Below are 27,939 nucleotides of genomic sequence, written 5' to 3'. Positions count from 1 at the left end.
TGCGGAGCCCCTCGAGACCCGCCTGACCCGGGTCGGACCCTGCCTCTCGGCCCCAGACCTCCGGGCGGGCTTGGGGCTCCGCAGCTCGGCCGGGCGGGGGGTCGGAAGACACAATAGCCGAAGAGGAGGCTCCTCCTCCGCCCCGCCCCGCCCCAGACGGGCAGCCGAGCCGAGGTCGGGCGCGCTCTTCCCCGCAGCCGCCATCCCCGGCGCGGCCGGTGCAGCTCGGCTCGCCCCAAGACCCCCGCCGCCGCCCATGCCCGGCCCCTCGCCGCCCGCCGCCCGCTAGCCGCTGCGCCCTCCATGGCTCGGCCCGTGGCGCTGCTCTGCTGCTGCTCGGCGGCGGCGCTGCTGGCTGCCTGCTGGGGCTCCTCCGCCGCCCCCGCCAGCCCCGCCGCCGGCGCCCCGCTGCACGACGAGGCGGACAACCAGGAGAACATCCTCTCGCAGGTACGAGGAGGGAGGCGGCCGCGGGGCTTAAGCCCACTGCCCGTCGCCGGGTGCAGCTCCGGGGCAGGAGGTGCTCGGCGTGGGCGCACTCCGGCGCGGAGCCCGGGCAGCCCGGGGGCGATCCAGCCGCGGCCGTGCAGACGCCGATGCGCCGCCACTCGCCCCGTCGCCGGCTCGGGATGCGGCTGCTGGGTCTGCTGGAGGCCGTCTGTTTCCCGCTCCTGAAGGAGACCGGGGTGCGTCCGACGGAGCCGGGATCTGGCTGGGGAGGAAGAAGGTGCCGGAACGAGGAGGCGAGCGCCTTCCCTCCGCGCCCTCTCATCCCCCTGCCGGGCGCTCGGAAGGGATCCCGGGCAGGGCGAGGGGCTCTCCGGACGCGGGCCCGAGCGGGGTGCCGGCGACAGGCACGGCCCGGGGGCGGGGGGGGGGAGGCTTCCCAGTTCCCAGGCGCGGATTTGCTTAGAACTTCAGGAAGCTTATGTTTTCTTTGAAAATCAGGTCTCTTTGAGGCAAGTTCCACCGAATGCCTGAGGTTTGCTTCCAAATCAAGGTGTGTTGTGCTGTATTGAGAGCTGGATAAAGAGAAATTTAAAAATGAAATAAATGCGCGCAGTATTCAGGTGCTGGTTCCAAGGGCATGGAAATCATTATTTAGCATCCTGGAGACTTGCTGCAAGTTAGTTTAGTCTGCAAACCAGTTCAGATTAGAGCCATTATTTTTCCAAAGAAGGATGTATGTGGATTTTTCATTTGGGTGCCTGTCCCTTTGAGAAATAAATATGCTTCATATTTTTGAAGGCTGAACTGTGACTCAGTTGAGCTGAAGCTTTTGGGTCTGCAGCTCAATCAAAAACATCTTTACTTTGAACTCGGTGGAATTTGCTTCTATGGGACTTATTCCAAAGAGAATGTGCTTAAGATGGTGCAGTGATTCATAGCCTTAACATAAACAGGTTGTGTTAAAGAAACTCTCTTCAAAGGTATCTTTCCACTTCATCCCTTGATGGGATCTCTGCACATGTGTGCGCCATGTTGAGCACTGCAGTGTTACACCCTATGGGCTGTGAACTTCCTTAATTTTCATCTGTACTAACGTCTTGGAACAGAAGCACAGTCTGATGTGGATCTCATCTGCTTCAACTTGCTTCCTAGGCTGCTTCCACACCCACCCACCCAATGTTGTTGTCATCAAAATTCCAGTACTTCCCCGCCTTGTCTTTTTTACATTTGATGCAGTTTTCTCTTACTGTGGAAAATCTGTAAAGCTCAAAATAGCCTGCTATACATCTGAAGTCACAGATGGTATAAAAGTTCGTTAGCACTTATTTCTTCTTTTATTTTATCTTTTTTGGCAAGTGGGTTGTTAACAGGTAGTTGTTAACATTGCCATTATCATTGTTAAGTTGTGGGTGAACATATCATACGACACAGAGATTCTTCAAACAGCTCTTGTTTATTCACAGGCCAGAACAGAACAGAACTGAAGGGTTCAGTCAGCCTGCTTATATAGAGCTCCAGTACAACGTAACTGTAACAATTTTCTAAAACTATCCAATCACTGAACGTCACTTTCGATCCCTTATTTGCATAACTATCTACAGTATAGGGACGTGGGTGGCGCTGTGGGTTAAACCACAGAGCCTAGGACTTGCCGATCAGAAGGTCGGCGGTTCAAATCCCCACGACAGGCTGAGCTCCCGTTTTTCGGTCCCTGCTCCTGCCCACCTAGCAGTTCGAAAGCACATCAAAGTGCAAGTAGATAAATAGGTACCGCTCCGTCGGGAAGGTAAACGGCATTTCCATGCGCTGCTCTGGTTCGCCAGAAGCGGCTTAGTCATGCTGGCCACATGACCCGGAAGCTGTACGCCGGCTCCCTCGGCCAATAAAGCGAGATGAGCGCCGCAACCCCAGAGTTGGTCACAACTGGACCTAATGGTCAGGGGTCCCCTTTACCTTTATCTACAGTATCCCCCTGCTGGCCCAGGGTGAGAACTTCAGTACATAACAATCATCATCTTTGCTTTTAAATTGTTTTATTGTGCATTTTCATTCAGGTTGTTTTTAATGACGTTGTGTATTTTTTTAATACTGTTTTTATTTATTTTCAAGGTACAGAAGATAATTTTTGAGAAAATAATTGTTACAACAGTAAAAAAACAAATAACTTGTCCTGATAAAATTACAGACTTGCCGTGTGGTAAAGTTTCATTTGATTACTTTAAGAGATCACGCCACATTTTCCCACGAGTGCTGGGTGGATTCCTGCCACAGTCTGAGCAATTTGTATTCAATAAACATTTGCCATATGTTATAAAAGGAATATGGATTGTGTTTGCCCTTTGCCGCTCTCACCTGGCATGTTAGTTTCTCCGCTATGACCATACTCTGTTATACCAAGAATCAACGTTCAGCCCAACACTGGTTTTCCAACAGCTGGCCATCTCCATATGGGCAGCAGTCCATAGAAAGGTTAAGAGGTCATCTGCAGGATACTCATGAGCAGACAGGATCCTAAGCCCAAGCAGCGCTAGTGCAGGGGACATTTCAGTTGTTTTGTTCTGTATCAAGCTTTTTTCTTTGAAGACAGCATTCCAGAAGGGTTTGATGATGTTGTATCATCACCACCACATATGGAAATACATCTCCTCCAACTATTGGGATTAACTTCCTTACATATTCAGGATAGCCTCAGCGGTGTATAATGCCACCTATGCAGAAGTTTTAATGAGGCTTCCCTTATTTTGGCAGAAATTGATTCCAGTGGTCTCCCAGACCACAAAGCCATCCCTTTTTCATTTGGTATTTGCACATCTATGTCCATTTTCCATGGCATTTTTTGTGAACAATAGATTGCCATATTCTAGTATTATTCGAGCTTTATAAATTGAGGAAGCTGTGCCCTTAGAGAGTGGAGAGAGGTTAATGCTCTACTGCTGTTAGTTTCCTGTTTGCTTGAGTGGAAATGTCTGGGTTATACAGGAATCTTAACAGCTGGTTGAAGTGGTACCATGACCATTTAAGGTTTGGTATGGCAGCTATGAATTGTTCTTTTTGTGGCGGGGGGGTGGGTGGGTTACTGTTTGCATAGAAATATTTTAATTTATAAAGACCCACCTGTTCCAAACCATTCCAATCTAAACATTGCCCTGGATGAAAGCGAAGAGGGATAAGGGGAGATATTGGGGGAGCTAGTTTTTTAAACTTTGCTTTCCACACATTTACTGTGGTTCAGAGGAAAGCGTTCACAATAGCATGTGTTTTAGTGAGTGCAGAGGGTAGAAAAGGATATGCTCTATATACAGGACCTGAAATTTCTATATCTACCTGTGGTTTACCTTTCTGCCCATGGATCAGTGACATCAAATACTTTAATTAGAAGGCATTGTAATGAGTTTGGAGATGTGGGATTCTGAGACCACCATTTTTGACACTTCCATATATATTTCTGGAGCCTAGTCATGCTTCCCCCCCCCCTTTTGTGAATAAATTTGTTTATTGAGCACTGCCAATTTTTAAATTGTTTGGGTGTAATCATAATTGGCAGCACTTGAAAGAGAAACAAAAATTTCGGCAGGATAGCCATCTTTACTGCAGTGATGCAGCCTGACCAGGATAAACGTGGGTCTTCAAGACATTGTCATAACTGTAGGAATACTGGTGTGAAGTTTGCTTTCTTTAGAGCTGATAGAGCTTTCTGATTTTGAATGATGGTCAGGCGAAGGAATGCCTATATACGTTATTTCTTACTTGGATTCATTGAATCATAGAATTGGATGGGACCCCGAGGGTCATCTAGTCCAACCCCCTGCAATGCAGGAATTTCAGCGACAGCATCCATGACAGATGGCCAGCCAACCTCTCCTTAAAAGCCTCCAAGAAAGGAGAGTCCACCACCTCTCGTGGGAGTCTGTTCCACTGCCAAACATCTCTTACTGTTAGAAAGTTTTTTTCCGAATGTTTAGTTGGAATCTCCATTGGTTCGAGACCTACCCTCCTGAGCAGGAGAAAACAAGCTTGTTCCCTCTTCCATGTGACAGCCCTTAGGATGATTCCAGATGGCTATCATATTTCCTCTCACTCTCCTCTTTTCCAGGCTAAACATACCCAGCTCCTTCAACTGTTCCTTGTAAGGCTTAATTTCCAGACCCTTGATCATCACCCTCCTCTGCACAAGGTCCAGCTTGTCAACATCCTTCTTAAATTGTGGTGCCCAGAATTGGAAACAGTATTGCAGGTGTGGTTTGACCAAGGCAGAATAGAGTGGTACTATTACTTCCCTTGATCTGGACACTAGACTTCTGTTGTTGCAGCCTAGAATAGTATTTGCCTTTTTTGCTGCTGCATCACATTGTTGACTCGTGTTAAGCTTGTGGTCCACCAAGACCCCTAGATCCTTTTCACATGTACTGCTAGTAAACCAGGCGTTCCCCATCCTATATTTGTGCATCTGGTTCTTCCTGCCTAAGTGCAGAAGCTTACATTTGTCCCTATTGAAATACATTTTGTTCGCTTGCGCCCAGTTCTCCAATCTGTTAAGGTCATTTACATTTCTGATTCTGTCTTCTGCAGCATTAGCTACCCCTCCCAGTTTGGTGTCATTTACAAATTTGATGATCATCCCCCCAATTCCTTCATCCAAGTCATTTATAAAGACGTTGAACCAAGGGGCCCAGTACAGAACCTTGTCACTTTTTTCCAGGATGATGAGGAACCGTTAATGAGTACTCTTTGGGTTCAGTCAGTCAACCAGCTACAAATCCACCTAACAGTTACCTTTTTCAGCCCACATTTTACCAGCTTCGTCATGAGAATATCATAGGGGTAACTTTTTGCTTTTGCTATGATGGATAACATTGAGTAGCCGGCAAACTGGGTCACAGATGTGTCTCTGGGGTATGAATACAGCTTGGTCCATGGTGATGTAGGAAGAAATAAATGCGTTGAGCCTTGCAGTAAATATTGCTGTAAAGATTTTAGCATCTTGAGTTAAAAGGCTTGTGTGGAAATGGATGTTGCCCCTCCCCCAAGCGCAGGCATCCATGATAACTAGGAACCAAGTATGGAGCTAGTGCAGTTCCTGCGAATGTTTTAAGGTGCACATGCACAGGAAAGGAAATATCTGCCCACGTGCCCCCAATGGGGAAAAGTAGTAGAGGGCAGGAAGGTAGGAACTGAGGGGGGAGGCACCAGAAAAGAGAGCACCGAAACATTCCACCAAGGACTGTGCACTGGCGTGGATGGGAAGTAGTGGAATACCTAATAAAATTGAAGACACAGAAAAACTGGGTCAGAATGAACCATTAGCATCTGGAAGGACCCCTAGCAAGATAGGTAGGTTTAGGATTGTTGCAGTGGCGTAGCGTGGGGGGTGCAGGGGGGGCCGGCCGCACCGGGTGCAACATCGGGGGGGGGGGCGCTTGCACTCGCAGCTCTCTGCCCCTACCTGGCTCACTCACTCTCTCTCTCACTGCAGTGCTGGCTGTGCGAATCCGATCCGAGCCGCTGGGTCGCCGCCCACTGTGGAGGGGGTGGGTGCCAGGCGTGCGGTGCGGAGAGAGAGCGAGGGACTATCTGGGGGAGGGACAGTGCAGTGGCCGCCCAGCGCAGCGCTGAGCGCGGGAGAGAACCACACCAGACCAGACCAGGCAGCAGCAAGAAGAAGCTGGCAGCGGCGGCAGGTTAGGGGTTAGGGGGCGCAAATTACTTGCCTTGCCCCGGGTGCTGACAACCCACACTACGCCGCTGGATTGTTGCCATATAGCCCTTTCCCAGTAGGACTTTCTCCTGAGCAGATATTTCCAGGATTGTGCTGCAAGAGTAGTTGTATGTTTATTCCTGTGGCAACAGCGGCACTTTCAATCATCTTTGTGTTGGTTTTCACCTGTGGCTAAAGTCAGCCAAAAGTGACAGCTGCTGCCATAGGTTCCAACAGTTGTAAAAATGAGCCATAAATTGGTATGAACAGGAGCTCTTTATGGCTCGACTGACTGTGCTTTCGGCTCTTTATTAGAAACAGAAACAATTAATTTTACTTAGATTAAAGTCTGCTTCTAAATTAATTTACTCTGTGGTTGAATGAACTCAGGTCATGGGTGTTACTATAGTTTCCTTTTTACAAAAAAAAGATTGCTTTATTTGCATCAGAGATGTGCCAAATGCAAGCCCAGCCAAATTTAATACAAAATGAATACATTGCCAGAATAGTATAGCTGGATAACAAAGCAAGCAAATTGGGCCTATTTGATTGGATCAGCTTCCATTGTTAAAGGAGCAAAGAAGCTTACATTCTATGTCAAGCACAATGAAAAAAAGGAAGAAACTGACCAACAATAAAGAGGCTAAATTTAGTTATGGGTTGTTTTAAAAAAGGAGTGTTTTGAAATGATGGTGGCCTAATTACTAATTTTGAAACACACAAATCGTGTTGATAGATGGGGAATCTTAGCCTGCTTTGTGTTACAGGACAGCGTAGCTTTCACATGCAGGAGTCCTCTTCCTGCCCTGCTGCTAGTGAGATAGAGGCAAACTCCGAAAGGTACTGATTTCACGTATAAGGGATATGTATTTTTTATTTAATTAAATACTTAGAAGTGCATTAAGTTATTTCTAATAAGATTCGGTTTGAATTATTATTAGTGAATATCAATATACGTATCAAGGCTTTGAGATGAGACATCTGAAGAAGCCTGGAAACCTACCTTGGGAGTGTGCTACCTGCAAGCCCCAGTAAAAGGGCCCCTCTTGATTACTTGGGCTGCCAGGGCGAAACAGGTGCAAAACGCTGGCACCCTGTCTACAACCTTATTAATATCCATCTACAGCTTCACTACGGGACACGGGTGGTGCTGTGGGTTAAACCCCAGAGCCTAGGACTTGCCGATCAGAAGGTCGGCGGTTCGAATCCCCGCGACGGAGTGAGCTCCCGTTGTTCGGTCCCAGCTCCTGCCAACCTAGCAGTTCAATAGCACATCAAAGTGCAAGTAGATAAATAGGTACTGCTCCGGCGGGAAGGTAAACAGCGTTTCTGTGCGCTGCTCTGGTTCGCCAGAAGCGGCTTAGTCATGCTGGCCACATGACCCGGAAGCTGTACGCTGGCTCCCTTGGCCAATAAAGCGAGATGAGCGCTGCAACCCCAGAGTCAGTCATGACTGGACCTAATGGTCAGGGGTCCCTTTACCTTTACCTTTACAGCTTCACTAGCATCTGTCGGTATTGTGAACAACATCAAACTTACCTTTTGTTGGTATCTTCATGAACTTACCTAAAAAGATAAAGAAAACAAAAGACTGACTTAAGCACTTGGAAAATCCATTGAAATCAGATATTATAAGTTCATCTTAGGTTGGGTAGTTCGCAAGTCTCCGTGGCTTTGAATAAGGTTTTGTATTTTTCTCAGAAGATCGATAGAGAATGTATAATCATTTTGGTAATTATTGTGTGTATCTTAGTCGCCAACGTGTTGCATGAGTCGTACTACTTCTATCAGCTGCACAGATTGCATTTTTCTTGCTCAGTGGCACAACCTTTTTCATCCATCACTGCTGACTAGTAATCTGGCTGGTGCTCGGCTTCAGATGTCATGCCGAATCATTGTTAAGGAAGGCTGAGTACGGCTGAGCGCAGGGGTGGCCATCATGTGATCTCCAAATGTACTGGACTGCAGCTCCCATCAGCCTCACCCAGCACACCCAGGGGTCAGGGGTGACAGGAGTTGTAGTCCAGCAACATCAGGGGAGGGAACCACATTGACTATCCCCCTCCCTGGTTCAGTGTCATGTCTGTCCTGACAAACCATAGTTACAACCGCTGCTCTGCCTTCGGAGGGCGCTCCACTGCGGTGCCGAGGAGATGGAGAATAAAAGCAGACAAGCAGGTCTGACCCGTGATTGGCCTCTGTTATGTGTGGAAGCCCAAATCATTCTTTAGCATGATGTCTGATCTGAGCCTGTACCATCTGAATGCAAAGCAGCCAGGGTGTCTCATCACTGAATCTCTCCGAACATTGTTTTTTGGGGGGTGCACACCAAAAATGTAAAACTAAAGTGTGAATATGGCCAACACACACCTCATGCCTCACCAGGAGAAGCTTTACCATCTTTGTCAAATCAGATATACCCAATTTTGGTGATTGACTAGATTTCAGGTTGTATTTATTGTTTTGTCACTCCCTTTTGTCTTAGTTGTTCTTTTTAAGAAATGTACCTTCAGTGGCAGACTTGGGTTTGCTGCTGAGTAGACAGTTCTTCTGAATGAAGTCCTCCACTCCTGGGAAGTCTCAGCACACACTTGCACAGCAAGAAAAAACATGTGCTCAGGCTATTTTTATTCGTCAGTTTTGTGTCTGATCCCTAAAGGAAATTCTCTGGGTTGCATCTGCAGTTCTTGGACATTTGCTTTGGCTGATGCACCTGGTCTGCTCTAGAACTCAGGGGAAAGGTGCTGCTCTTCAGAATCGTCCTGCAAGAGAAGGTGGTCTTGCTGAGGGATTGACTCTGACTTTATTTCAAGCAGACCGTGAGAGTTTCCTTTCCTTTGGCTGCATTCCTTCTGGAGCATATCTAGTTCCCACTGGGACCATTCTCCTGCACAAGCCAACCTGAAATAAATGAGAGGTGCAAAAAGAACAGTTCTTGCATAACTTCTGCTCACTTCAGTAAGGCTCAAGGAAGAGAATGTCTTGAGGGACTGTGCCTGTTAAATTTAAATGAGCTCATCCTGGAATGCATGGTTTGAGAACTACAGCCTTTTAATTTCCCAAAACCCAAGAGAGCGAGAGAGCGCAAAGTTCATCGGGGGAAGTTGACTAGTTTGGGGTTTGGGGGGTTTTGGGTGGTGGAAGAAAATTACTTTCCCAGATAATCAAGGAGCAGAAAATGGCGAGAGTCAGCAATATTTTAAACCAGCGACCTATTTCTTCAAGGTTTCAGAATGTCTGAGCCTCTCCCAAACACTCCACAAGTACAAACATAAAGCAAGGAGGGTGGAGGGAGAGAAGGGGAGGGAAATTCTACTTTCAGAACAAACTGACCAGCTTGTTCTTTTTCCTCCTTTCCCTTTATTAGTTGTTAGGGGACTATGACAAGGTGAAGGCCGTGTCGGAAGGCAGAGACTGCCAGTGCAAGTGTGTGGTGAGGCCCTTGGGCAGAGGCGCTTGCCAGAGGATTAACGAAGGAGCTGCCAAACCAGAGGATTTTTACACGGTGGAAACGATCACTTCTGGACCGGAATGCAAATGTTCGTGTGTAGCCCCACCGTCCGCCCTGAACCCCTGCGAGGGAGACTTCAGGCTGAAGAAACTGCAAGAAGCAGACAGCAAGGACTTCAAGGTATTTCTCTCTCTCTCACACACACACACACTGCAACTGTGATTTCTCATTCCGAAGCAATAGGCAGCCTATTGATACTGTTTTTGAAGAGATAAATCTGTAGACTCCTGACTTTTTGAAAACGAACATGATACCTACAAATGTACCAGGTTTGAAGGGCATGGGAGCAGACAGACAACCATAAAGTGCTAGCGTGTAAAACAGCAGCTCCTCGGAGCATTCGGCATGTTCTTAACAAACTGGGCTGAGAAGGCAATGGTGGTCTGGATATTGTTGGACTCCACTTCCCATCAGCACATGGCCAGGGGTCAGGGATGATGGGAGCTGCAGGCCAACAACATCGGAAGGAGCACAGGTTTCCCAGCCCTGCCTGAAAGCGGCTCCTTCCTCTGAAGACTTCTGGCCAGCAACTTGCCTCTTTGCTCCTAGATTCAGGTAGTTGGCTGTGTTGGTCTGACGCAGTCGAAATAAATAAAAAAATGGTCCAGTAGCACCTTAGAGACAAACTAAGTATGTTCTGAGTATAAGTTTTCGTTTGCATGCACACTTGGTATCTGAAGAAGCTTAACCTGAGTCACCAGTGTGATGCAGCAGCAAAAAACCCAAATGCTATACTAGCCTGCATCCACAGAAGTCTAGTGTCCAGATCAAGGGAAGTAGTAGTACCACTCGATTCTGCCTTGGTCAGACCACACTTGGAATACTAAGGAGGGCAGGTCATGGTTGAAGAACAGTTTTCTTCCATAGATAGCTAGTTATGATTCCTCCCATTGAATTCCTTAGGAGCTAATATATATATTTAATGTTGCACTGCTCTATTGCACCTTTCAGGAACTGTGTCCAGTTTTGGGAACCACAGTTTAAGAAGGATATTGACAAGCTGGAATGTGTGCAGGGAAGGGAGAACAAGATTATCAAGGGTCTGGAAACCAAGCCCTGATGAGGAACAATTGAGGGAGCTGGGGGTGTTTAGCCTGGAAAAGGAGACTGAGAGGAAATATGATAGCCACCTATTAATATCTAAAGGGCTGTCACATGGAAGATGGAGCAAGCTTGTTTTCTCCTGCTCTGGATGGTAGGACTCGAATCAGTGACTTCAAGTTACAAGAAAGGAGATTCCAACTAAATATTCAGAAAAAAAATTTCTGACAGTAAGAGCTGTTTGGCAGTGGAACAGATTCCCACGAGAGGTGGTGGACTCTCCTTCATTGGAGGTTTCTAACCAGAGGCTGGATGGCCATCTGTCAGGGATGCTTTGGCTGGGATTCCTGCATTGCAGAGGGTTGGACTAGATGACCCTTGGGTCCCTTCCAACTTTATGATTCTATGATCCACACACTTGTAATTGTGTAACAGTTATGGGTAACATAAATGTGACAGATTTCAAAGTGTGGAACACTTTGAATACTCAGAAAGCGCTTTATAAATTATGAGTCGTGTCAATGAATAACTGTCTTGCTTAGTTTTTTCTGAATGTCCATTTTGCTTTATGAACATTCTGCTTTGCCAGCTGGGAAAAGTTTCAGCAAAAGACAACTAATGATATTCATGCTTTCCCTGTAGCAACGCATAGGGAATGCTACTCCTTTTACACTTATTCTTTGTGGAAAGTGATCCTGCTGAGGGGCGTTGTGTACGTGGCAGTATGTGGTAGCTGTGGCAGATCTGTGATGAGCTGCAGGGGGTGAAGGAAGAGAAGAATGTTCCTGAAAAATCAGACTCATTCTCAGTATGCGCTGCCCTTCCCAGCTGGAAATAAAACCTAATTTTGCAAAAACCCAGAACACAATTCTGGCTTTAGTTTTGCCAATTTGTGGCATTCCAAAGCTCTTGCTTTCAAATTAGTCTCCGTTTTGTGTGTGCATATCCCAACAGTTATAATTCTGAGAGTGCTGCCTGCTAAAGATGGGTCTGGTCTTGCAAGATCAGACCAACAGTCCTCTTTGCAATGGGAGCCAACCAGATGTCTTTGGAAAACTTGCAAGGGCAGCATGATGGCTGCGACAAGCCCATGGAGATTGTGTGTGTGTGTGTGTGTGTGTGTGTGTGTGTGTGTGTGTTACCGTACACATCTGGTGCTTGGAGACATAGAGACAGCCTCTGGCCACAAGGGTTCCACTTGGTTTCCTGCTTTCATTCCCGCAGTCTGCCTTCCATTCCCTTGGGGCCTGCATGCGCTGTCCTCCGAGTGGCTTCCCACACTCATTTGGGGTTGTCCTTGTGTGGAAAAAGGCACATACCAGGAAGCCGCCAACTTCATGCGCTTGTTCTGGTAATTGTTGTCTTTCCTTATTTTCTGCTTTACAAGGCTTTTTTTTGGCAGCCCAAAATGTAACTGGAGACGGTTGTTTTAGGTTTGTTCTCACAACCCTGAAAGACATGAAACTTGAGCCTCCAGCTATCTCCTGCCTGGGCAAGTTCAAATGAACTGTAATCCGCTTGACTGTCTGACCAGCAACACCTCCTTTGTTCGTTCTCCAAGCAGCAAGGTGGCATGTAGCTGGCCTTGCACATGAATGGGTGACCTCAGCCTAATGAGGAATATTGCAAAGGCTTGGAAGCTGCCACAATTTGGACCAGGCTTTGCTTGGCGGCATCCCAATTCAGGCAGCTGGTGGGAAGTCTTTGTGACATGAAATACTCGAGGATGAGCTTGCTTTTACCCTCTGTATCTTGGTGGCACATAAAAGTTTGCTTGCTAGAGCAGACCCAAGCCCATCAGGCCCAGCATTCGGTTTGCAGCAGTGGCCACCCAGACGCCTCTGGAAGTTCAGAATCGGGACGCAGAGCAGGGATGGCCTTCCCCTCTTCTTGGCCCTCAGCACCTGCTTTTCATGGTTTATGGCACTGCCTTTGAGCACAAAGGCCCGATTCAGCTCTCATTCCAAATAGCCATGAATTCTCTCCATGAATGTGTTCAGTCCTTCTTTAAAAAAGGGCAAGCAATCTTCTGGAAGGGAATTCAGAAGTTAACTAACAAATTCTAGCTGGCTGAGTGTCAGATCATATGTTTTGGGAGCAGAGGGTCTCAAGTTCAGTCCCTGAAATATCCAGTTAAAGCTATCTCTGGCCACAGTTTTGGAAAATAACTTTCCCTGAGTTTTTGGAACTGTTACTACCAGCCTGAGTAGAGTATTCTGGGACAGATGGACCAGTGGCTTGACTCCATAAGGCAGCTTCACATGTTCAGATTCATGTTAACCTATTGGCAGCTGTGAGACGGGTGGTTGTATTGTGCCTGAGAGCATCATCCTCAAGCTTGCCTCCACCGCTCATGGCCCCCTTCTGTGAAGTTTCTAGGGAACTGCTGCCAGATTCCTTGTCATCCAGGAACGGTGTCATGTTCCATACGGCTAATTCATAAAGTTCCCTGAAGAGGGTTATGCAAACATGCTTGGCTCTAGAACGCAAGCTGGGAATGCTCAGAACTAGGGCATCCAGAACCTTCTTGTGCCAAGCATAATTTGAAGCAATTCATCATCTCACATTTGTTTAACAACTTCTTCCTTTTGGATTGGGCTTAGATTAAAAGATACCATTTACCGTAGTTTCATTTTTTGAAAAACAACAACTGCTATTACAGGGTCAGTTCCAATTTAATATTTTCCATCAGAACAGTGAATTTCTTATAGTTGCACACATGTGGAAGAGGAATAAAAGTACCGATGGTTGCAATCTGGATACCGATAGAGAGAAAGTGAGAAATTGCAAAGAACACTTAACTGTAGCATTAATTTTGGGGTGAAACTACCCATGGCCTTGTCTGGAATAAAATATTACTACAATACAGAAGGTAGGAACAGACTATGAGGACAGGAAAAAACAGAAGCCAGGCAGCTGTAAATGGAGTAAATTCTCCTGAACAAAATTCGGTATCAAAATGTGTAAAGGTTTCCATCAAGAGTGCACACTTTCTGCTTTACTGATTTAGCATAATTATAGATCACGCAGTTAGTAAAGTAGTAGAAAAGTAGTAGAAAAAATTAATGAGAAGGAAATAATTGGACCTAGAAACAAACAAGTATAAAACTAAGATATTGGGGAAGAATGAAAAACAAAATACCCTGGTGTAATGAATGATATTAAACGAGGGCAGATTGATCAATTATAAGAATTTAAATTCCTGGGAAGCATTATTTCAACACAGGCCTCTGGACAGTTTGAAAAAGCTATGAATTGATTTGATAAACACAATCAAATAACATCAGCCACATAAAAGGGTAGATCAGAAACGTAAAGTAGCAAGGGTATATATCTTTTAGTTTTAAAAATTACAGAATTATTTATGTAATTACAATTTGTATTTCTTTCAGCAAGATATAAGTGGAGACTATTGTTCTGCTGTTGTTGATGCCAAATGCCCTTGAAGAGTGACTCTTAGGTGTGCGTTTCAAAGACCACAAATGAACATTTTCTTTCTCAGTGACTTCCTTTTGATTTGCTAAGCATTTGATACAGCCAGTCATGTTACAGAGAAACCCAAGTTCTGGGTTTGATCATGTTTTGAGGGTGAAGCTAAAGTAGTGAACTTGCTGTCTTTCCCGCTCTCAGAATAAGCTACCAGGCTCCTAAAAGGGCTCCTGACCTTGGCTGTTTTCCATTTAATTTAGAATGTAAGCTTCTTATGACCTGAACCTTGTCTTTTTTGCTTATGAAGCTCTGAAAAATGCCAAGTACACTGGTGACACTATAGGCATGATGATTATGAAAAAAACCTTTTTGCATATATTCTTGGGATACCACTATGTATGGCCATTAATATTTCCATTTCAGAACCAATAAACTTTGGTCCTTTCCCAACCAAGACCCTATAGCGCAACACACACACACCTGCCAAATAATGCTGTTGAGGACTATGAAATAAATGTGATATTCTTTCTCTTGTGTCTTTCAGTGTACAAAACAGTCTTCATAACAGGCCTATAGGGGAGGTTTAGCTGAGAGATAGTTAACTTGCCTATTGAGCTTCCAAAGAGCACACAAATTGTGTTACTTTCAGGCAAGCAAATATGAGGGGAGACAGTGACATAACTGTTCCATGATTATGTGTTTTCAGCTGGCAGCTGTCATCGATCTACTAGAAGGCGCTTTCTATGGCTTAGACTTGCTCAAGCTGCACTCGGTCACAACGAAGCTGGTTGGCCGAGTGGAGAAACTGGAAGAGGTAAGATGGCTGCCCTAGACAACATTATGACAGCCCCAAGAAGCTGCTAAGTTGCAGATCAATATTCTACTGTGGGCAGCTTGATCCACAATACTGAGTCCCACAACAATTTTGGGAATAGTCTGTTGTGAAATGAGATTTTGTAGGCACCCAGCATTTCCATCCCTTTCCTCTAGCCCTCTTGCTCGACATGCAGAAATAATACAAGCCCATCACTTCATGCCAATATAAATTTTGCCTGTCTAACTTGTCTATGGAATGCTTTAGAGCAGGGCCGTCTTTAGCATATGCAGCACTGGGGTGCAAAAAACTGCCCAGCGCCCCCAATTTGGGGGTGGGGCGGGAGGCCAAAGTTGTTGAGCTTTTTTAGGGGGCAGCTCAGAGTTGTTGAGCTTTTGGGGGGCCTGCAACTCTCTCCCATGCTGCTGTGGGTGGAGGGAGGAGAGCAATCCCTGCAGAGGCTTGGGAGGGAAGCTACGCCCCTTGTGGGAGCAGCGTGCATGTGCTGGGTGGGCCTCTTGACAGCCTGCCAATCCCAGGCGTGCAGGAGGATGGAGCTGGCCGGCTGCCTCAGTGCTTGCAGCAGTAAAGCTCCGACAGGCTCTGCTCCACTCGGCTGTCGGCTGGCCTGGCTTTTCAATCCCCGGACTCCACATCTTGGCCCCGGACTCTCGGCCTGGCGCCCCTGAGAGCTGGGCACCCGGGTGCCCTGCGCCCCTAGCACCTATGGTTATGCTGGCCCTGCTTTAGAGGCAAAGGAGCTTGAGCCGGGAGAAATGGTGGCGGTCCTACTTATCTACAACCAGTTGCATAAATATATGCCCTCTGTCTGCAGAAAAGGTGCCATTATTCCACTTTAACTCTTTAAAGGATCTTGGGGCCTGCAGTTTGTTAAGCGTGCCTGCACGGGCAGCTCTGGTTCAGGCTGTGGCTGTGGCGCGGGCGGCCCAGGCTTGGCAGCAGCAGAGCAGCTATCAGGCAATTGCCCCAGGAAAGCTCAACAACGTTTTGAGGCTCAGGCCTCACTTATCCTTGGTTTGATAACGTGGGTGCTAACAATATGCAGGAGAGCTTCTGTTTTCATCTGGGAAATGCTAGGTTGTGTGTGGTGGCACCAACTTGCACCAACTGCATCATGGGGACAATTCAAGTTAATTGTAAACACACCAGAGAAGCAAAGAATCCTTGAAATCTTTTCCATGTGCCCTCTTGGAAACAAGGGGTAGCCACTGTCGATGTGGGCCTGGCTGGGGGCGGGTGGCAGAAGAGTGGGGAGGCCCATTATTTTCAGCTGTCTCCCTGGGAGTTCGGTTACCACTTATTGACCTAGAAAGACTCCCTTGTTCCTGTAATAGCTGTGAGTTCCTGCCTTCCCCACCTGCTCCGCAGCTGCTTGTCATGGGCGTCCTCTGTGGGGCATAGCCTGGCCTGGGAGCCGTGGAGCCTACAAAGTATATTTTGCTATTGATCTACAGGAGTCATTGTTCAAGCACAAGGTACTAACTATTTCTGTTGGTTTCTGTCCTGCTCCATCCCAAAGATTCTGAGAAGCATTCACACATATTCAGTGCATTTAATTGTATTTAAAAGGGTGGTGGATGGGGTTAAGGCCCTTCCTGGAGGGTATGTACGTGAGTGCAATGTTTTGTTGTCTCTTCTTCCTCTGGCTGTTGACTGGTCTGGCTTTCAGGCCCGTTCAGGGAAATTGGCCAAGGAAGGCAGGGCTGGAATGGGGGCGGGGGAGGGGGGAGGAAGCTCCTGGCAGCAGTCATTGGTCCTCTAACACTTTTTAATCCCACAAACTGTAGGCTAATGTGTAGAACTCTGTTCTCTGTGTTAATGATGTTCTTTCTTTCCCTGTGCTCATTCTAGGAATTGTCTAGCAATCTCACCAAGGAACACAAAGAGAAGAGACCAAATGCAGACAAAATTTGGCAGGAGATGGATCTTAAAGGCAAGACAAATTCTTCTGACAGCATCTCTAACAACCTTGCTGACATCCAGAGTTCACTGCAGAGGGATGCTGCCGCCGCCTACACTCTCACTGAGGTGATTTCAGATTTCTGCAAGCTCCTCCTTGAGGGCCAGGAACTTTTCATTTCCATTCCCCACCCCTCCCCAAAATCAGTGAAACCAGGATTGTGTTAGATTCTGCCTGCTACCAGATTTAAGTTTAAAGCAGGGACGACAATCACTTTTCGTGACTCAAGTAGTCTTTAAAATATTGACTAAAAGACTGCCTGCTTCCACGAAAGGGTAGCAGTTCATTTACTCTGTGTTTCTTGTTTTGTGGTTATGATAGGTTAGGGTGGGGCAGCTGTGACCCTCCAGATGTTGTTGGATTGACAACACTCATAATCTCCAGCCAGCATGGCCAGTGGTCAGGGAAGATGGGACTTGTGCTCCAACAACATCCCTGATCTCAAATGGTGAAGGTTATTGGTTAAACACTGGCTCTTTCAACTGTGTCCAAAAATACACAGGAACATTTATATTACTACATGTGGGCGCTATCTCTTTCACATTTCAGTATTTTAAAAAGCTTATCCAAATGAATGTAGCCATATTTTCCTATCTGATGGAGATGTTTGATAAACTTGTATCTTTTACATTAATGTATAGATATGTTTCATTTTGAAGTCTGTTGACAGGATTGATTGACTGAGGTGGGAAACCTAGGGTAACTGAGAAGATGTTCTTCCCCATAACTCATGCCAGCTGTGATCTTCATTGTAGTAGAGTTCAGCATCAAGTAGAGTTTCTGAGAAGTATTCAAAAGCAGTCCCATATACAGCACATTGCAGTTCTTGTCCCTGGGTGTTACCAGGGCATGAATGACCACTGTCCAGGCTACCTTTGTCCAGGAGGTGATCATGGTTAGCACATCAGTCTAAGCTGGTGGAAAGTGCTTTGTGACACTGATGCCCTTTGAGCATCCAGAATTATGTCCCAAACAAACAACATCTCTGGACTGCAAACCTGTTCCTTTAACAGAGGATGCAGCCCCTCCAAGACAGAACTCCACCTGCTTGGTCAGATGGATAATTACTGACAAACACTCCTTCTTTGTCCTCTGGCCACACTTTAATATGTTGTTTTGTTTCTCAAAAGGAAAAATACGAAGAGGTTTTCCTGCATGATGAAATGGCTTCTCAGCAAATCAGTTCTGCAGAGTCTTTGCGCTATGCGCCCCCAGCTCCAAAGGCAAAGTCAAGTTTGCCAAGAAAACTCCATGTGAGGAGCCGGACTCCAGCCCAGCCCACCATCATCCGAGGAGTCACTTACTATAAGGCCAAAGATCCTGAGACAGAAAAAGACCTCGATGAACGTGAGTTGTCGTTTCGGGACTGGGAAGGTTGTAGAAGGGCACTTTCAGAATTCTGGATCTCAGGGAAATGCTGGCAGGCAGGTTGCGACACTTGCCATCACTTTAATTCTGTTTACAGTGCTTTGAATAGTATATGGGGGGGGGGGGATAGCAGGTGAAATTTTAGTCTCTTGATTGGATGGTTTTTTTAAAAGGGCTAATGGGGAAATGGGAGCAGAGAAATGGGGATGCGAGCCTGAAGCAATGGGAAATTCAAAATGGTTGGAAAACTTGAATCTTGGAAACAGAAGCAGTTACTCCAAACTGAAGGTATGTAGAAAGGCCTCAGCTGTGGCCTTTTAAGGCCAGGAAGGAGAATTTCGCAACGACTCCCTCCCCACGTGGCACATGGGATTTCCTTTCTATTGCTGTGGCACAGAGAACGTTATATGTGGTGTGTACGTGTTTTCAGGACAGCTTTTATTTTTATGATTGAGTGAAATTTGATCAGAAACAGGATATAGGGTTTAGGAATCAGTGAGGCGTTTTATCTCCTGTGGCTCATTACTCATTGAGCAGGTGAGGGGGTGCTTGTTGGCTCTCCCTTTCAGGGTGTGCAGTCGAAGGCACCGGGGGCTCTATTGCTCTGCAAGTCACTTTCTGTAGGGCACCTGTCCTCTGCCACAAGTAGATGTTCCTGTCTCCAAGCAGGAGAGATGGATGAACTAGATGGCCTCTGAAATTCCTCCCAAAGCCCATTTATATTGTAATTATTTTGATAATATTTCAAAAAACAGCAACAGGGATGTAGGCTTCTACGTTCCTATCAGTAGCTGGATGGGAGGTTGTGCATGTAAGAAAGTTCTATGTATGTCCTGCTTCACCAGCTAGCGCTTCATGGGCCCAGGAAACAAAGGGGGAATCTTGCCAGTCAGCTGTTCAGGAGGAGGAACAGGGAACCTGCATTCTGGTTCGGTTGCTCTTCCTTTCCTTCCCGCATCAAACTGCTGATCTTCTGATTCCATTTTCTTTTACAGTGTGCAGTCCATTGGACTGGGGTCAGAATCAGCAGAGTCATTTTGGACATTTAATATTAACATGGAACCTGATTCTCAGCTTTTAAGCTCCTAAGAACTGAGTTGCACATTTTTTTCTTTTGAGGTTAACATTTAAGATGTTTTAAAGATGAGGCAATTGTAAGAGAATGTTTTGGCTTGTACACCCGGTGGGCCTGCTGAGAGAAACAAGGGAATTGCCTCCTGTTGTTCATCTAAGGATACCCAGTTAGGCCAGAGTTCACCGTGTGTTCCTGATACTGACCCAGTTCCCCCCAGCATGGTAAACCGTAGTTAGAAGTTAATCATGATTGTGCCTTTCTGAGCTGTTTGTCTCCTCCTCCTCGTGCACAGAGGAACATTTGGACCTGTTTTATACTGAGTCAGCCCAGTAGTTTATTTAGTTTAGTATTGTCCACTCTACACTGACTGGCAGAGGCTCTCCAGGGTTTCAGAGATGAAATCTTTTCCAGCCGTACCTGGAGGTGCCGGAGAGTCAACCTGGGGCCTTCTGCATGCGAAGCAGTTGCTCTGCTATTGAGCTACAACCATTCCCAAACAAACCAGGACCCCTGACTTACTGGCATGTCCAAATCAATGATTGCGGTTTGTTTCTCTCTCTACAAACCACAGTCTGTAAGTCAGGAACAAACTATCCTGTCTGTGGGTGGTGGGTTTTTTGGTCACAAAGCAAACCGAAATCCCTGGCTTAGATGTGGCATTAAGCCAGTGGCTGTAGTGTGTAGTATTGCAGGCAGGAGGCAAGCAGGCCAAAAAGGTGCAATCATTTTAAACCATTTCCATCCACACCGTGTTCAGGAGGGAAGGGTAAGCCCCACTTCTTGTTCTGTGTCTCCAGCAGACGATGAGCATTTCAGTGGTGAGAGCCCAATTGATATGCTGATTGAAGACCAGCTATTGCAACACAGCTACCTGCCAAATATTCCCATGAGGAAGCAGCTGTCTGTGGAAAAGCCTCTTATTCACCAAAGCATCAGGCTCATCAAGCAGCATGCTGCAAGCCTCACATCTGCTGGAAAAGAAGCATCTGCAACCAGTGCTGCAACAACCAAGCCACCCCTGTCCTCTGCCATCGTGCCTCCCTCCGTTGAGCCAACACCAGTGTCTACCTCATCGGATCTCCCTACAGCCAGCAGCCATTTTGCAATGACTCTGGAGCCCACAGCAGCCACTGGAGTCTCCTCAGTGACTGGCTTGGTGGATGAAGGCGCCACATGGGCAACAAAAACAGCAGCTCAAACTGCCACACAGGCTTCCACGGTTGTGGCAACCCGGAATGCTTTTGACACAAAGCCCCCCATGGCCAAAGCAGCCACCACAAATTTCCACACACAGGCAACAGCCCAGCCGACTTCAGCTGCCACAACCAAAGCGGTGCCCCCTGCAGCCCCTGCCAGGCCCAGCCTCACCGTCACACCCACCCAGGGCCTGGACGAGGAAGATATCCGAAACAGCATTGGTAAGCTTGTGTCCACATTGATATTGCTTTAATCCAGACTTGTGACCAGGGTGCTGGTGGAGCTCTGTTTCTCACCCGTGAGGCATTTGACAGACTGTAATATTGTTCCCTCCAAAACAAAACTTGGCTGGTCAAGTTTGGAAGAGAAATGGAGCCACCTCAACATTAGGTAAGCAAGCTCCACATATTTAGGGGATTCCCTAAGAATGCAAAAGCATTTTCTTTTGTAAATTTAGAAGACGAACAAAAATGGTCTAAAAAGGACCTGTGAGTTTTCAGGACCTACAAATGTTGACAACAGTTAAGCTATGGAATACTGAAGGTGACAGTTGAAGAGAACAGGGGTGGGATTGATCTGATTAAGCCCCTGATGGTGCCCTTTAGGTGGAGATTAGGTTCGGGGAGATGTTTTCAAGGAAAGAAGTATCTCTTTCCACAGATACTGATGCACCAGAAAGATGTGTATGGAAACACCAGGCTTGTCTACCTAGCCTGGAGTAACATTGAATAAAACAATTGGACTCTAAGTGGAAATAAAAGAACTAGTATTAGGTGAGGCAATATAGCACTGTAGCTCAGTGGCTGAGCATATCCCTAGAATCTCCCATTGGATCAGGTTGTAGATGCTGGGAAAGATGATGCACTTCTGCCAGCCAAGGTAGACAAGGCTAGTCTAGATAGACAAATAGTCTGACCAGATGTAAGGCAGCTTCTGAAGTTTCTTAAGAGTTTTGCAATGGCCGTCTAAACTGCCTGTGCCTGATGCTTATTAGAACTACAGACTTCAGGCACAGAAAAGCACAACACTCACACCCACTGCTCAGCCACATGGAATCAGGTGCCAGAGAAGCAGCTCTCGCATGCCTGTGACAGCAGAAAGGCTACGCTTATAAAGACACAGAGATGGGTGGCAGGAGATGGTTGGTAAAACAAACTGATGTAGGGCAATAGCAGGCCAGGTTTCTTTTTGTTTTCCAAAAGGAGCTTGTGCAACTGAAGTGAAATATAGCAAATTTTGTTAGGAAAGCAATCAAATCACTTAAATCTGAAGCTAAAGTGGCATTGCTTTTCTGCAGATTAATGGATTCCCCCTTCTCTCTCTTTCTCTTTCTCTGTGTGCACATGTGCATATGTGAGTGAGAGAGAGAGCGCATCAAACACTACGTTATATGAGGAAAACGAAATTCTGTGAATTGACCAGAAGCAGAATAAGGAACAGAAATTGCAAAATTATAGAATGCATGCAAGTATTTCCTGTTGATTCCTTTGTCATTGATCTGCAGGGGACTCCTAGAATTTGACTCACTCTGAGGAGAATTATCTGGTGTCTTGCCTTGCTGTTTTAAAGGCCCTGGACCAGGGTCTGTTATCTGCTTTACAGACAATGTTAAGTTCTTGAGTTTTGTGGGCTGCATTGGTTACTGGCAAGCTATGAGCCTGTCCAGAAATTTTTTTGTATATGGCACATCCTCTGTGCCAACCCTGCCATGTTTATTAATATTATTGATTTATTCATCCATGTATTCCACAACATTTATATACTGCTTGAGTAACCCTGTCTTGAAGTAACCAGGGCATGGGCTGCTGTGGCCAGGCCCTCCCAGCCCAGGAACAATCAGAGCTTTCATATCAGTTGCAGTTGGTAAAAGGCACTCCTAGCCACAGAGGCTACCTAGGCCTCCAGTGACAAGCCTGGATCCAGAAGAAACCCCAGATTGTGAACCTGCTCGTGTAACCCCCTTCACAGTAGGCAATTGACCAATTTCTCTGCCATAGGAACTACTCACCCACAATGCCTCCATCTTGCCGGGATTCAGGCTCAGCCTGAATTCAGATGCTATAGAGAAATAGAGCTGAGTGTCAGCGTACTGGGGGCACCTGGCCCCCAAGCTCCTACTTGCCTGCTCTCTGCAGCTTCAAAGAAATACAGGCAGCTCCCCATTTGCATGGGGGTTGCGCTCCACATCATCACACACATCAGTGGGGCACACATAAGCCCACCCCTGTTCTGGGGCCAGAAAAGGCGCATGTTTCAGCGGCCACGCATGCCTTGAATGCGCACAAAATGGGAGTTGCCTGTATAAAATAGCAGATAAGCTGCTGTCCTGCAGTACCCCATAGCATACCCACCAGGGAGCAGAAAAGCTCCTTCCCGGTGCTACTCTCTAGTTTTTGTCCCATAGGTAGGGCCAGAACCACTGTAACACAGTGCCCCCAATAACTGATCAATAAGGTATTAATAACTGGATAATAAGGTATGTAATAAGTAGATGAATAGCTTGCTTTGTTGCTGCTGGCTCTGTCTTTCAGCTAGTAATCACTTTAATTCACTGGCCAATTTCCATACTTTTGTGTGCCATGTTAAAGGGAAAGGCGATTGGGGGGGGGTGGCAAGCGGAGAGAGAAGCCCTTGCCTCTCCTTCTCCACTGCAAATCCAGCTCCACTTCCCAACAGCTCAACAGCTATGCTCACCCTCACCTGCCCACTTGTAAGGTTGAGGCAAAGGTTGCTGAGATAATTGCTGTATTTGAAACACTATGAACTCTTCAAATGTGCTACATACACAATGCAAGGTATTGTTGTGATTGTCGTTATTTGCTGCTCTGATTTATTAACAGGCCAGTGCAAGGACACCTTGTCTACTGTCTCTGGGCCCATGACCCAGAACACGTATGGGCGGAATGAAGGGGCTTGGATGAAGGACCCCCTTGCCAAGGACGAGCGAATCTATGTCACCAACTACTACTATGGCAACACCCTGGTCGAGTTTCGGAACCTGGACAGCTTCAAGCAAGGTCTGCCTTGTGCTGTGTGATAAGATGCCTGAGAGAGAAAGAGAGAGGCTGAGTGTTAGTGGTGGATCCTGGATGGATTCAGAGCAGAGCCAAGACACAGTGTTGAATCGCGCCAGAGTAGGGCCATTGAGGAGTCTGGTGGGATGGAGATGGGTAGCGTTGATTCAGCAGTTTGAGGCTAGTGTGGGCATAGAAGCATGAAGTCTTTGAAGCTAGTGAACTGCAGATCAGAAAATCAAGGGGACCCAAAATATTCTATCCAGCGCAGGTTGTTCCCACTTATGCTCAGAAAAACCGCTCCTTCATCCGTTAATACCACTGGACACTACAGCTGAAACAAATACTTGAAATCTTCCAAACTTGAAATTTTGAACATGGACCTTTACCTCAGATTTTGAACACTTTAGATGTATTGGCATAACCTGATTTTTATTTTATTTTTGCAGGGTCAAATATGAAATCTCATAAATTGTCCACTGTCAAATATTAAATGCCATTACATAACATCTGTAAGATATTCTTAATACCGGCTAAAACACCACCACTTGTCAAATAATGAAATCAAATAACTTAGATCAGCCGTGTAATCTCAGGCCGTGGGGGGGGGGATGTGGGGTGCACCCCCAAGGGGTGCAGTGCATGGAGGGAGCCTCCTGCAGCTGGCCTTGCAAGGCACACCCAGAGCACACGCACTGCAGCCCCTCCATCCCCTGGGATAGAGCTGGTGCAGCCAGGCGCCTCTCTTCGCCCCGGGTCAAGCATGACCAAGGGATGGCGCTGCGGCTGGGCTTGCACACATTACTGCTCACTCCCCCCCTCCACCCCTAGGTCAGGCTTGACCTCGGTATGGAGTTGCAGCTGGTGGTGGGGTTGGGCGCGAGGAAGCTGCCTGTCCCTGCAGCTCGTTCATGCGCTGGAGCCAAGCTCCATTGAAGGAGCCTGTTGTGGGGTGCCTAGTTGCACCCCCTTCAAAAAAGTGTCCCTGGGGCCACGGCCCATTCATGCTACGGCACTGACTGAGGTACCTCAATATGTCAAATATTAGAATATTCAGAGAAAAACTACTGAATATTCAACGTTAATATTCACAGAGGAGGATCTTGGGAAATAAATTGGTTTCAGGCCTAGTTAGAGTAGAGGGAGGTGCCAGTGGCAGGTCGCCAGCTTTGCCTGACTTGAGGGGATGTGGTTGAGGAGGTGTTGCCTGGGAGAGTCCGAAGAGCCACATTGAGAAGCAGTTGAACTCCCACTGCAGGCCTGAGGTTCCCCACCACTGTCTTACACTGACCTGCTGGTACCGCACTACATGCACCAATAGCCTGATTGGGTATAAAGCAGTTTGTTGGACTCCTTTTTGAGCCTCCATAGGAAACAGGTGAACCAATGAAATTAAAATCAACGGTGGTAAGAGCTGTTAGGCAGTGGGATGATCTCCCTTGGGAGGTGGTGGACTCTCCTTCCTTGGAGGTTTTTAAGCAGAGGTTGGATGGCCACCTGTCAGGGATGCTTTAGTTGAGATTCCTTCATTTCAGGGAGTTAAACTAGATGACCCTTTCCCTTCCAACCCTACAGTTCTCTGTTTCTGTGATCTCTGCCCCTTAGGTCGATGGAGTAACTCATACAAGCTGCCATACAGTTGGATGGGGACTGGCCATGCGGTCTTTAATGGCTCTCTCTACTATAACCGGGCCTTTACCCGCAACCTCATCAAGTACGACTTGAAGCAGCGTTATGTGGCTGCCTGGGCCATGTTGGAAGATGTGGCCTATGACGAGGAGACACCTTGGCGGTGGCGTGGCCACTCTGATGTGGATTTTGCAGTGGATGAGAATGGCCTGTGGATCATTTACCCAGCCATTAATTATGAAGGCTTTAGCCAGGAGGTGATTGTCCTCAGCAAACTTAACGCCAATGATCTGAGCACTCGCAAGGAGACCACCTGGCGGACAGGCCTGCGCAAAAACTTCTATGGCAACTCCTTTGTCATCTGCGGTGTCCTCTACGCCATTGACAGCTACAACAAGAAGAATGCTAACATCTCTTATGCATTTGACACGCACACCAACACCCAGATCATCCCCCGCCTGCTCTTTGAGAACGAGTACTCTTACACCACTCAGATAGACTACAACCCCAAGGACCGGCTCCTCTATGCTTGGGACAATGGCCACCAGGTCACGTACAAAGTCATCTTTGCTTACTGAGGACACAGTGAGATCATGTTTAAAGGCCACTAGCACCTTTTTTTTAATAAATATTTTTTTATTGTACAAATCAGAGTAAATAAGGTTTTTTGAAAAAAAACTTTTTTCTTTTTTTAAAAAAAGAGTGGATTGTAGATCAGTCCACATCCTAAGCCAACCCTTTTATTTTGGACATAATCCTGCTTTTGTTTTTATACTGAATGTGCTGCCTCCTATGAAACAATGGAAAATATTGTTCATCAGCACCTGCTAAGTGCAGACTCTCAAATAATGAATAATAAGGCAAAGGGATGCTTTTCTAACAGAAGACTCACACTTTGGATAAGAACAGGGCCCCCGCCCCCATTTTTTATAATAAAACATCAATGTTAAAAACTCAGTAAAACCAGAGTCCTGCTCACATTTCCTTCTGTCATTGTATTTGTCTAGTCGCATTGTATACTCTGGGCCATTGACCCTGTAACTCTTGTCGCTCCTGCCCCAGTTGCTGTCTTTTGAACCCTGGGCTGGAAAAGATGTTGCTAGATTCTAACTCCCCTCATCCCTGGCCACTTGCCATCTGTGGTGGAGCTGATGGGAGTTGGGAGTTCAACAAGATATGGAGGGCCACAGGTTCTTCCCCTGCTTTACCCACAGGAGTCTGTATGGGACACTTCAGGCTGAATTCCTAAACATACTTGCTAGGAAATGAGCCCCATTGAACATAGCAGAACTCCCCCCTGAGCTAACCTGTACAAGAGCAGACTTGCAAGAAGACAATTTGACTCCTGTGCTGGAGAAAACTTGGAAGGAGACGAGTGCAGGCCATCCCTTCGTTGTTTGCTCCTTGTACTGGGTAGAACTCCTTCCAAACAGGCTTTATTCAGCTGCTAGATCTGTTAGACAACTATCCCCTTATCCCATGGTAGCTTATAGAGCGGGACTTTGTCAAAAGCTTTTTGAAACTCCAGATGTATACTGCCTACTGGATCCCTTCTTTGTATGTATGTATGTTTGTGTGTGTTGACATTTTAAGAACTAATAAATAAAATAAATTGCTGAAGCAAGACTTATCTTTTCAGAAGCCATGTTGATTTTTCAGCAAACCATTTTCTGCTCAGTTTCTAATAATGCTGGCATTCTACCAATTAGGCTGACATGTCTGTAAATTGTGAGATCTTCTTTGCTATATATATCAGCTTACCCTCAACGCTTGCGTTGGCATTGCAGGCTGGCCAGTGTGGGAGCCAGGGTTGCCAGGGCTTTCCCTGCTGGCAGGTGAGCTTCAGCAAGGAGCCAAGGATGAGCACCTGGGATGGGGAGGGGGTTGGGTCAGCTGTGCTGCTTCTGCTCCCTCCACATCTGGCACGCTCTACTCTCCTGGCCTGGCTTTGGCTCCAGGATGTCCTAGGCAGCGCACATGACAGTCAGCAGCGCAGGGTAAGGGAGCACGCCTCAGGAACGGCAGCCAGCTCCAAAGCAACACCCCTGGAGCCTGTAGGCCGTGCTTCGCTCCCTTCCACCCGCCAGCACCCGCTCCCCACCTTGTCCCCGTACAAGCCGCCTGACTGACTGTGGGGGAAGGAGGGAGCACCTCTGTGGGGCAGAGGAGGAGGAGGACCAGGCCCCTCTGGAGACCAAGAAGCCTCAGAGGCAGCGGAGGCCGCCTCAGGCTGCCTGGAGTTCTAGAGCAAATCTGGTGTGCACGCAGGGCTGGAACCGCAAGGCTGTCCTGTGCCAGCATGCTGCAGCTCCTGCGTGCTTCTGCCTGGCACCCCCCCCTTCAGCTGCTGAGAGGCAGGTAGTGAGAAAGAGGCTTATGGGGTGCCCTCAGCCCATCTCTGGGTGCAGCAAGACCAGCTTGCCAGTCGTGATTTGGGGCCAAAGGTGTGGGAGAGGGAGCATGGCGGCTCCTGGCACTGCTTCCCCCCAGGACTGTAGCTGCTGCAGATAGTTAAGCTCAGGGAACCTGCTGCTACGGATCAGACCCACCCCAGCCCAACCGAGGTTTGGTCCCTATTGTTGTTAGTGGGTTGAGTGCAGAGGAGACCGAATATGGCAGCGCCCACAGGGGAGGCCTGAGGCAATGAGGGATTCCCCTTGATGATGCGACCTTTGCCCTCAGAAATGGCTCCGACCTCCAGATGTGGCAATAACCATACTTATCCTTTTAAATCA

The 27,939-nt window shown here is 47.1% G+C and overlaps 2 protein-coding genes across 4 annotated transcripts in view; both read left to right on the top strand.

The window, feature by feature from the left end:
• Positions 1-27,939, top strand: part of LOC308480623 (uncharacterized protein) — a 125,074-nt gene that overhangs the window by 13,795 nt on the left and 83,340 nt on the right. The gene's annotated exons all lie outside the window — the stretch shown is intronic.
• Positions 289-26,830, top strand: OLFML2B (olfactomedin like 2B). 2 transcript variants are annotated; one of them, XM_081012138.1, is made up of 8 exons: positions 289-450; positions 9,513-9,776; positions 14,833-14,940; positions 16,813-16,989; positions 18,052-18,268; positions 20,165-20,782; positions 23,402-23,578; positions 25,181-26,830. In XM_081012138.1, exons 1-8 carry the CDS (start codon positions 304-306, stop codon positions 25,780-25,782), a joined length of 2,310 nt encoding a protein of 769 aa, XP_080868264.1. In that variant the 5' UTR covers positions 289-303; the 3' UTR covers positions 25,783-26,830. The 2 variants fall into 2 exon arrangements, with proteins under 2 accessions (XP_080868264.1, XP_080868263.1); XM_081012137.1 differs by having other exon boundaries at positions 20,162-20,782.

The sequence above is a fragment of the Podarcis pityusensis genome, assembly GCF_964106645.2.
Source record: "Podarcis pityusensis genome assembly, chromosome: 6".
NCBI lineage: Eukaryota > Metazoa > Chordata > Lepidosauria > Squamata > Lacertidae > Podarcis > Podarcis pityusensis.
The sequence above is the reverse complement of the archived record's forward strand: the minus strand, read 5'-3'. Positions and strand labels throughout refer to the sequence as shown.